The sequence below is a fragment of the Anomaloglossus baeobatrachus genome, chromosome 7 (assembly GCF_048569485.1).
Source record: "Anomaloglossus baeobatrachus isolate aAnoBae1 chromosome 7, aAnoBae1.hap1, whole genome shotgun sequence".
Lineage (NCBI taxonomy): Eukaryota > Metazoa > Chordata > Amphibia > Anura > Aromobatidae > Anomaloglossus > Anomaloglossus baeobatrachus.
In genome coordinates this window covers 57,909,579-57,920,393 of record NC_134359.1, presented here as the reverse complement: position 1 = coordinate 57,920,393, position 10,815 = coordinate 57,909,579, and the positions used below count along the sequence as shown (strand labels likewise).

Here is a 10,815-nt window from a genome sequence, read left to right as displayed (position 1 = left end):
ATTGCTAGAACAGGACCCCACCTTCCCAGTTCCTTCTACTATAGTGGTGAAGTGATGATGGAGCTTACACATGGTGGTTAGTTGCATCAAACCCCCTTCAAATCACATATATGGGAATTCAGGTCTTTGAGATCTTCTATCTGTTGCTGCATTCTGGAGTGATTAGAATTTTATATCATATGTCAATGAGGCATGAAGGTGCTCTGGGCAGGACAGATCACTTAAGCCTCTCCTGCCTGACATTGTTCCCCTCCAGTCTGCTGATACCTGTGATGTCAGGCAAAGAAAGCGGTGAGCTATCACTCAAGTAAATAAGCTGGGAAAAAAAGTTAGGGAGGCAGCAACTCAGGAAATATTCTGTCACGCCCATAGCATGGAACTCCACATTTGCATATGAATGGCAACACTAATCTTTGGGTATGCAGCAACAGATAAAACATATAAAAGGTGTCCATGAATTTACATTTAAAAAGATCTGCATAGCGAAATATGCTGCTTAGGTTGATCCTACTGACTGATTCTTTTTAAGCATAAGATGAGGCAAAGGTGAAGTTTATTTACACACAGTCCACTGCTTCAAAAGTCAATCCTGAAAAAAAATAAAAAAACAAAAAAAAACAGAAGGACTGCTTAGATCTAAAGTAAACAGTTTCTCCAGAAATCATTTTAAAAGCAATCTGTCAACTAGCTTTTGCCACCTAATCTGAAAGCAGAATAATGTAGAGACAGACGCTGATTCCAATGATGTGTTACTTACTGGGCTACTTGCTATAATTTTCATAGTCCTCCATATTTATAATCTTTCTACCACTGTGTCCGCTTTCTGCCTATGCACAGTGTACACACAAAGCAGCCAATCAGTGGTGTGGGAGGGGTTATTGTGAGCTGCTAGATCTACAGCAGATAAACAGTGAATTTATGAAAGTTGCAGCAAGCAGTCCAGTAAAGAATACAATGCTGGAATCAGGGTCTCTGCCCCTACATTATGCTGCTCTCAGATGGGGGACAAAAAACCTGGTGACAGATTCATTTTAATTTTAACAGTACAATTGATTTTAAACTAAGGGGATATTTTGTAGCCCATTAAATAATTATTGGGCTAATCACGTTATGTGTAATAAGGTTTGGGATGTCGGATATTTTTCTGTATTTAATAAACCTATGTACCAGTAACAAGATGTTACACGCCTCTAAGTGGATCGGACTACAGCTCCTAATAAAATAACCTCCCAATTATTGTAACCAACTGGTTCCCATATCAAGAGTCCCAGCAAAAAGCGGTGAACTCCTCGGAGATTTACCGGCAAATTACTCATCACTGGGAACACAAAGATGAGCTCACCGAGTGCGTATATACAGTATCAGTGACACCGCGCCGTACAATCAGCACATTCTGATCCCTGGAGGACTGAGCACTATCATTAGTTGCAGATGTTCGGCACAACAAATATCTGGTAAGAAATCCTTCATGCTGTTTTTTTTTGTCTTATTTTGTATTCCAAAAAAATGCTTCAATTTTCATCAGTTTTTTTTTAGGGTTTTTTTTTTATTCTCCATTATTTTTAGGCATTTTTTACATGAATTTTCATGCAGTTTTTTTTAAAGGGAACCTGTCACCAGTTTTTCGGCCTATAAGTTGCAGTCACCACCAGTGGGCTCTTATATACCTGCTGTGTATAAGAGTCCAGGCCGCTGTGTAGAACATTAACACTTTATAATACTCACCTAATGGTCGCGCTGTGCTGGATGTGGGTCAGATGGGCGTCTCCGTTCTCCGGTGCTGGAGCTGCCTCTTTCTTCTCATCTTTGTCCTCCTTCTTCTGTAGCCGTGGTGCATGATGCGTCTACGTCATCCACACTCGCCGACATTGAGGTCCTGCGCAGGCGCACTTTGATCTGCCCTGAGCAGTTCAGATCAAAGTATTGTAGTGCGCCTGCACGGGACTGGTGAGTGAGTGTGTGACGTAGACGCATCATGCACCCAGGCTTCAGAAGGAGGACGAAGATGGCTGAAAGAAAGAGGAGGCACCGGCATCTGACAATGGAGACGCCCATATGACCAAAATCCACCGCAGAGCGACCGTTTAGGTGAGTATTATAAAGTGTTTTTTACACTCTACACAGCGCCCTGGGCTCTTATATGCAGCATGTTAAAATTCTGTATATATGAGCTCACTGGTGGTGGCCGCAGCTTATAGGTCGAAACACTGGTGACTGGTCCCCTTTAAGTCCTATGCAGAAGTCTATGATAAACTGCATATAAAGTGGCACCAAAATTGAAAGTATCACAAAAAGATATAATTCATTGTTTGCAAGGGTGTTTTATATTTCCTACTGACTTACAGACATCCGGTTAGGAAGGGAAAAAAAAAAAAGAGCAAGAAAATATTTATTAGGAGTTTCAGACACTTTCTGTTCCTTATCTAAGGGGGCGTGAAATTGCAAAAAATAAACTAATAAAAGAAAAATATCTCTATATATTTCTCTCTCTCTTTTTCTCTCTATCTATCATTCTATATATCTATCTATCTCTATCTAGGGCATGGCCTAAGTGTGCCCAAAAAAAAACAACCAGGTGATGTAAACTTCAGCTAAATTATATCAAAATACACCAAAATAACCGACCAGCATGAAACACACTGATAAATTAGAAATCGACAATAAATCAGTTCCAGTGTGTAAAGACCATCCCAAAAAAAGAGGATTGTTTTAGAAGGTTATTTCTGGAGCTGAGAAATATTAGGGAGTTAAGCGGATTGATAGACTCACTGAAAACACAGGATGTCTGACGTTTTGGTCCATTCTTGACATTTTGCATTCACATACAATATAATGATTCTGAATTGGGGCCTTACCTGTGGCTGGGAGAGCATATCAAGGCTCCAAGAACAGATCTTGCCATCTGTTGATATACTGATCAAATTGTGGGCGTTCTGAGTGCCAACCACATTAACACAGTACACCGGGTGCTAAAAGAAGAATATATTTAACATTTCATGCCTGTATTACTTAAAAAAAATAAATTAATAATAATATATATACAAATATTTATTATATACACACACATTCATACCATGTTTCCCAGAGAATAAGCCCTAAGAGGAATGAAGGGAATTTTGTTTACTTACCGTAAATTCCTTTTCTTCTAGCTCCAATTGGGAGACCCAGACAATTGGGTGTATAGCTACTGCCTCCGGAGGCCACACAAAGTATTACACTTAAAAGTGTAAAGCCCCTCCCCTTCTGCCTATACACCCCCCGTGGGATCACGGGCTCCTCAGTTTTAGTGCAAAAGCAAGAAGGAGGAAAGCCAATAACTGGTTTAAAAACAAATTCAATCCGAAGAAACATCGGAGAACTGAAACCATTCAACATGAACAACATGTGTACCCGAAAAAACAAAAATCCCTAAGAAAACAGGGCGGGTGCTGGGTCTCCCAATTGGAGCTAGAAGAAAAGGAATTTACGGTAAGTAAACAAAATTCCCTTCTTCTTTGTCGCTCCTAATTGGGAGACCCAGACAATTGGGACGTCCAAAAGCAGTCCCTGGGTGGGTAAAATAACACCTCGTGATAGGGCCGTAAAACAGCCCTTTCCTACAGGTGGGCAACCGCCGCCTGAAGGACTTGTCTACCTAGGCTGGCGTCCGCCGAAGCGTAGGTATGCACTTGATAATGCTTGGTAAAAGTGTGCAGACTCGACCAGGTAGCCGCCTGGCACACCTGCTGAGCCGTAGCCTGGTGCCGTAATGCCCAGGACGCACCCACGGCTCTGGTAGAATGGGCTTTCAGCCCTGAGGGAACCGGAAGCCCAGCAGAACGGTAGGCTTCAAGAATTGGTTCCTTGATCCACCGAGCCAGGGTGGATTTGGAAGCTTGCGACCCTTTACGCTGACCAGCGACAAGGACAAAGAGTGCATCCGAACGGCGCAGGGGCGCCGTGCGGGAAATGTAGAATCTGAGTGCTCTCACCAGATCCAACAAATGCAAATCCTTTTCACATTGATGAACTGGATGAGGACACAAAGAAGGTAAGGAGATATCCTGATTGAGATGAAAGGGGGATACCACCTTAGGGAGAAACTCCGGAATCGGGCGCAGAACCACCTTGTCCTGGTGAAACACCAGGAAGGGAGATTTGCATGACAGCGCTGCTAGCTCGGACACTCTTCGAAGAGACGTGACCGCTACTAGAAAGGCCACTTTCTGTGAAAGGCGAGAAAGGGAAACATCCCTCATAGGCTCGAAAGGCGGCTTCTGGAGAGCAATTAGAACCCTGTTCAGATCCCAGGGCTCTAACGGCCGCTTGTAAGGAGGGACGATATGACAAACCCCTTGCAGGAACGTGCGTACCTGAGAAAGTCGTGCTAGGCGCTTCTGAAAAAATACAGATAGCGCTGAGACTTGTCCTTTAAGGGAGCCGAGCGACAAACCTTTTTCCAAACCGGATTGCAGGAAGGAAAGAAAAGTAGGCAATGCGAATGGCCAGGGAGAAACTCCCTGAGCAGAGCACCAAGAAAAGAATATCTTCCACGTCCTGTGGTAGATCTTGGCGGAGGTTGGTTTTCTAGCCTGTCTCATGGTGGCAATGACCTTTTGAGATAATCCTGAAGACGCTAGGATCCAGGACTCAATGGCCACACAGTCAGGTTCAGGGCCGCAGAATTCAGATGGAAAAACGGCCCTTGAGACAGCAAGTCTGGTCGGTCTGGTAGTGCCCACGGTTGGCCTACCGTGAGGTGCCACAGATTCGGGTACCACGACCTCCTCGGCCAGTCTGGAGCGACGAGGATGGCGCGGCGGCAGTCGGACCTGATCTTGCGCAGCACTCTGGGCAACAGTGCCAGAGGTGGGAACACATAAGGTAGCCGGAACTGCGACCAATCTTGAACTAAGGCGTCCGCCGCCAGAGCTCGGTGATCGTGAGACCGTGCCATGAAAGCCAGGACCTTGTTGTTGTGCCGGGACGCCATTAGGTCGACGTCCGGCATCCCCCAGCGGCGACAGATCTCCTGAAACACGTCCGGGTGAAGAGACCATTCTCCTGCGTCCATACCCTGGCGACTGAGGAACTCTGCTTCCCAGTTTTCCACGCCTGGGATGTGAACTGCGGATATGGTGGATGCCGTGTCTTCCACCCACGTCAGAATCCGCCGGACTTCCTGGAAGGCTTGCTGACTGCGTGTTCCTCCTTGGTGGTTGATGTATGCCACCGCTGTGGAGTTGTCCGACTGAATTCGGATCTGCTTGCATTCCAGCCACTGCTGGAAGGCTTGTAGGGCAAGATACACTGCTCTGATTTCCAGAACATTGATCTGAAGGGTGGACTCTTGCTGAGTCCACGTACCTTGAGCCCTGTGGTGGAGAAAAACTGCTCCCCACCCTGATAGACTCGCGTCTGTCGTGACCACCGCCCAGGATGGGGGTAGGAAGGACTTTCCTTTTGACAATGAGGTGGGAAGAAGCCACCACCGAAGAGATTCCTTGGCCGCCTGAGAAAGGGAGACGTTCCTGTCGAGGGACGTCGACTTCCCGTCCCATTGGCGGAGAATGTCCCATTGTAGTGGACGCAGATGAAACTGCGCGAAAGGGACTGCCTCCATTGCTGCTACCATCTTCCCTAGGAAGTGCATGAGGCGTCTCAAGGGGTGTGACTGGCCTTGAAGGAGAGATTGCACCCCTGTCTGTAGTGAACGCTGTTTGTCCAGCGGAAGCTTCACTATCGCTGAGAGAGTATGAAACTCCATGCCAAGATATGTTAGCAATTGGGTCGGGGTGAGATTTGACTTTGAAAAGTTGATGATCCACCCGAAACTCTGGAGAGTCTCCAGCGCAACGTTCAGGCTGTGTTGGCATGCCTCTTGAGAGGGTGCCTTGACAAGTAGATCGTCCAAATACGGGATCACAGAGTGACCTTGAGAGTGCAGGACTGCTACTACTGCTGCCATGACCTTGGTGAAGACCCGTGGGGCTGTCGCCAGCCCGAAAGGCAGAGCTACGAACTGAAGGTGTTCGTCTCCTATAACGAAGCGTAGAAAACGCTGGTGCTCTGGAGCAATCGGCACGTGGAGATAAGCATCCTTGATGTCTATTGATGCTAGGAAATCTCCTTGAGACATTGAGGCGATGACGGAGCGGAGGGATTCCATCCGGAACCGCCTGGTTTTCACGTGCTTGTTGAGCAGCCAAATGTCGCCAAAGCGGGAGAGCCTGCCACCGACCGAGGATGCGGAGAGAGGAGGCCGAAAGTCATGAGGAAGCCGCCTTGGTAGCGGGTCTTCCGGCTGTCTTTTTTGGGCGTGACTGAGCCCGCCAAGAATCTGAGCTCCTCTGATCCTTTTGAGTCCTTTTGGACGAGGAGAATTGGGACCTGCCCAAGCCTCGAAAGGACCGAAACCCCGACTGTCCCCTCCTCTGTTGGGGTTTGTTTGGTTTGGGCTGGGGTAAGGATGAATCCTTACCCTTGGACTGTTTAATGATTTCATCCAATCGCTCACCAAACAGTCGGTCACCAGAAAATGGCAAACTGGTTAAGCACTTTTTGGAAGCAGAATCTGCCTTCCATTCCCTTAACCACAAGGCTCTGCGTAAAACCACGGAGTTGGCGGACGCCACTGCCGTACGGCTCGTAGAGTCCAGGACAGCATTAATCGCGTAAGACGCAAATGCAGACATTTGAGAGGTTAAGGATGCCACCTGCGGAACAGATGTACGTGTGACCGTGTCAATCTGTGTAAGACCCGCTGAAATAGCTTGGAGTGCCCATACGGCTGCGAATGCTGGAGCAAACGACGCGCCGATAGCTTCATAGATGGATTTCAACCAGAGCTCCATCTGTCTGTCAGTGGCATCTTTAAGTGCAGCCCCATCTTCCACTGCAACTATGGATCTAGCCGCAAGCCTGGAGATTGGAGGATCCACCTTGGGACACTGGGTCCAGCCCTTGACCACGTCAGGGGGAAAGGGATAACGTGTATCCTTAAGTCGTTTGGAGAAACGCTTATCTGGATAAGCGTGGGGTTTCTGGACTGCCTCTCTAAAGTCAGAGTGGTCCAGAAAAGTACTTAATTTACGCTTGGGATATCTGAAATGGAATTTCTCCTGCTGTGAAGCTGACTCCTCCACTGGAGGAGCTGGGGGAGAAATATCCAACATTCTATTGATGGACGCTATAAGATCATTCACTATGGCGTCACCATCAGGAGTATTCAGATTGAGAGCGGTCTCAGGATCAGAATCCTGATCAGCTACCTCCGCCTCATCATACAGAGAGTCCTGCTGGGACCCTGACCAGTGAGATGATATAGAGGGCCGCTCATAGCGAGCTCGCTTAGGCTGTCTGGGACTGTCGTCCGTGTCAGAGCCTTCACCCTGGGATGCATGGGACACCCCCGGAGCCCGGCGCTGTTCCAACTGAGGGGGACCAGGGAGCAATGATTCAACAGTGCCCATGGTCTGAGTTACTGTTCTAGACTGCAAAGTTTCTAGAATTTTAGTCATAGTCACAGACAATCTATCAGCAAAAACTGCAAACTCCGTCCCCGTCACCTGGACAGTATTCACAGGTGGTTCTCCCTGGGTCACCTCTAGCAGAGGCCCCGGCCGAGCAAGTGCCACAGGGGCCGAGCACTGCACACAATGGGGGTCAGTGGAACCTGCCGGTAGAGTAGCCTCACATGCGGTACAAGCAGCATAGAAAGCCTGTGCCTTGGCACCCTTGCTTTTTGCGGACGACATGCTGTTGTCTCCTCTGAGCAATCTAGGAGGGTATATAGCCAAGAATCACCAACGACCGTACAGTGCAATGTATAGCATGCAAGCACAAAAATACAAATGTACACTTCGGCACTAGTGGGGTCAGCCCAGAGGGCTGCTTACCGCCCGCTCAAAAGCGGGTGTGTGGTCGCCAGAATCCCGTGTCTGGGTCTCCCAGAACTTGTCTCCCCTCTCCAGCTCAGACTGCACACAGGAATGGCTGCCGGCGTTCTGTGAAGAGGGGCGGACCGTGGGCGTGCCTCAGACAAAGTGCGGGAAACTGGCGTCCCACTGTGCCCAGTGTGAGGGCTGGAGTATGTAAAGTAGACTCCAGCCCTCGGCGCTGACGTTCTGTACAGCGTCCCGCCCTTCCCCTGACTGGCAGGCCTGGGGGCGGGAACGAAACGAAACTAGGCCGCAAAAGCCGGGGACTCGAGTAATAAGCGCGGCCGTCATATATGCACGACCAGCGCGGAAGTCCCCGGCGCACCACAAGTCCCAGCCACGCCGCAGTGTAAAACTGACAGCAGCGGCCGGCGCGGCAGTTTCCAATACATTGACTCACTCAGCAGAGCTGTAGTTAGTAATGGCACAAGCGCGCAGCGCTGTTGTCCCCGGCGCACTAACACACCCAGCAATGCTGCAGTGTGTCTGCGCGCGGTCTGTACGGGGACACAGAGTACCTTGACGTAGCAGGGTCCTGTCCCTGACGATACTCAGCTCCATATCCAGCAGATTCCCCAGGGGCTGTGGACGGAGCACGGTCTCAGTGCCTGGAGACCGGTAAATTCCCACTTCACCCAGAGCCCTAAGGGGGATGGGGAAGGAAGCAGCATGTGGGCTCCAGCCTCCGTACCCGCAATGGGTACCTCAACCTTAACAAACACCGCCGACAAAAGTGGGGTGAGAAGGGAGCATGCTGGGGGCCCTAGTATGGGCCCTCTTTTCTTCCATCCGACATAGTCAGCAGCTGCTGCTGACTAAACAGTGGAGCTATGCGTGGATGTCTGACCTCCTTCGCACAAAGCATGAAAACTGAGGAGCCCGTGATCCCACGGGGGGTGTATAGGCAGAAGGGGAGGGGCCTTACACTTTTAAGTGTAATACTTTGTGTGGCCTCCGGAGGCAGTAGCTATACACCCAATTGTCTGGGTCTCCCAATTAGGAGCGACAAAGAAATTTTGCTTTTTCGGCGTAAAGCTTAAATATAAGCCCTACCCCGTAAATAAGCTTTAGTTGCGATTCAATAATGAAGTGTCCATACAGCTAAAGCCTACTGCAGGACACTTCTTTATAGAAAGGAGACACCCCCCAAAAGAGAGCAGACAGAAGACCCCGCAATCATATTCACCAGACCCCGAATGGGAGGACATGTGGTGGAACACACACACACACACACACACACACACACACACACACACACACACACCATCCGGTGATAACTATTGCTTCTGGCTGGCAGGGAAACCTGGGACACCATGCAGTGCAGAGCGATGACCTGCGCCTGCGGTGGAAGTTACGGAGGACCTGCGGTGGAACGCATTGATGTATTTTACTGCAGGTCTTTGATGTGTCACTGCATTGCGTCCCAGTTCCCTTACCGGCTGGAAGCAATAGGTATCACTGCATGTTGTGCAATCTGATGTTATGTGTGAATGGCAGCCAAAAGCAGGGGAGGACCGCTGTGAAGCACACAAGGACCTGCTGGAAGGGCCCACCGAGAATTGCAGAAGGACCTGGAAGCGACGCAGACGTCTGGGGTCTGGCAAGTACGATTCTCCTGGGAGGGGGGAGGTCTGCCTTTTTGGGGGGTAAAGTCAGCCCTGCCCCGAACGTCAGCCCTGCCCCGAACGTCAGCCCTGCCCCGAACGTCAGCCCTGCCCCGAACGTCAGCCCTGCCCCGAACGTCAGCCCTGCCCCGAACGTCAGCCCTGCCCCGAACGTCAGCCCTAGCGCATTTTTCGGGGCAAAAAAATAGGACTGTCTTATTTAAACGCGGTAGGGTATGTATATATCTGACATCAACTGTTAATGGAATTTAAAAGCCTCCTTCCCATTCATTCGCTTTACGCTTCAAGAACCCCGATAGCTCACTTGGGATTCAAAATAACTATACACTTCTAAAATTAGTTAAAAAAATTATAATTTTGTGTAAAATAACCAGCTTTGCCCCTTAAGGATGCATTCCTATGGATTTAATCCTCACCGTGTGAGCAGCGGCAGAGAGTGGAGTCCTCTGGACCGGCGTCCTCTTGTTACTTCGATTGTCCCATAAGACAATTTGGCCTGAGTAAGTCCCACCAACTACCAGGTTTGGGTGAAACTTTGCAAAAGCAGCTGACATGACCGCAGACTAGAAGAAAAAAAAAGCCCCACAAATAAATGTATCTTCACAACAGTGAGTAAAATTCAGAGATTTATACAGGAGTTGTCCCATCTCGTACATTTACGGGATACTCAGCAGCACTTACAATGTTTGACAGTTGTAAGTCCCAATCCTGGGAACATCATCTGTCTAGAGAACAGGGCCCTGTTTTGCGTCCGGGAATGGCCCAGTGGTCACACATGTGCTGCTCTCGCTATTCATTTGTATGGGATTACCAAAAATTGATAAGTGACCTGTGCAAACAATCTTATCAATTCAAAGTAGAGCCCTATGGGGCCCCGTTGTGAGACGGCTAAAGTTTCCTGCGGTGAAACAACTTCTATTGTACATTTATTTCTTGTCCTGAGGATATGTCCTAAATGTACGAGATAGGAATATCCCTTTAAAATGCCCGTCTGATCATCATTATTTGATAAATGAAGGGTTTAAAAAAAAAAACTCCAAAAACCTGGAGCCGAAGTATTGTGGTGGTATGTCCTGCCACTGACATTAAAGGGAATATGCCATTAAACAAATTACCTATTTTCTGAAATCAGGTTTCAATTTTTATCTTGCAATTTTTACACAGTTCTTTAGACTTTACACTAGACTCACAGTTCCTACTCTGGTACAGAAGACTTTTCAGCAGTCTCATAATCATCACAGACAATATTACAATAGTAGATAACACCTCCA

General features: G+C 48.4%; 1 protein-coding gene across 1 annotated transcript in view; it reads right to left on the bottom strand.

Moving 5' to 3' along the window:
* DYNC1I2 (dynein cytoplasmic 1 intermediate chain 2) overlaps window positions 1–10,815 on the bottom strand; it is a 174,205-nt gene that overhangs the window by 30,273 nt on the left and 133,117 nt on the right. The window contains 2 exon segments of the mRNA XM_075317327.1: window positions 2,856–2,969; window positions 9,961–10,107. Of these exon segments, the coding sequence (XP_075173442.1) occupies window positions 2,856–2,969; window positions 9,961–10,107 (261 nt within the window).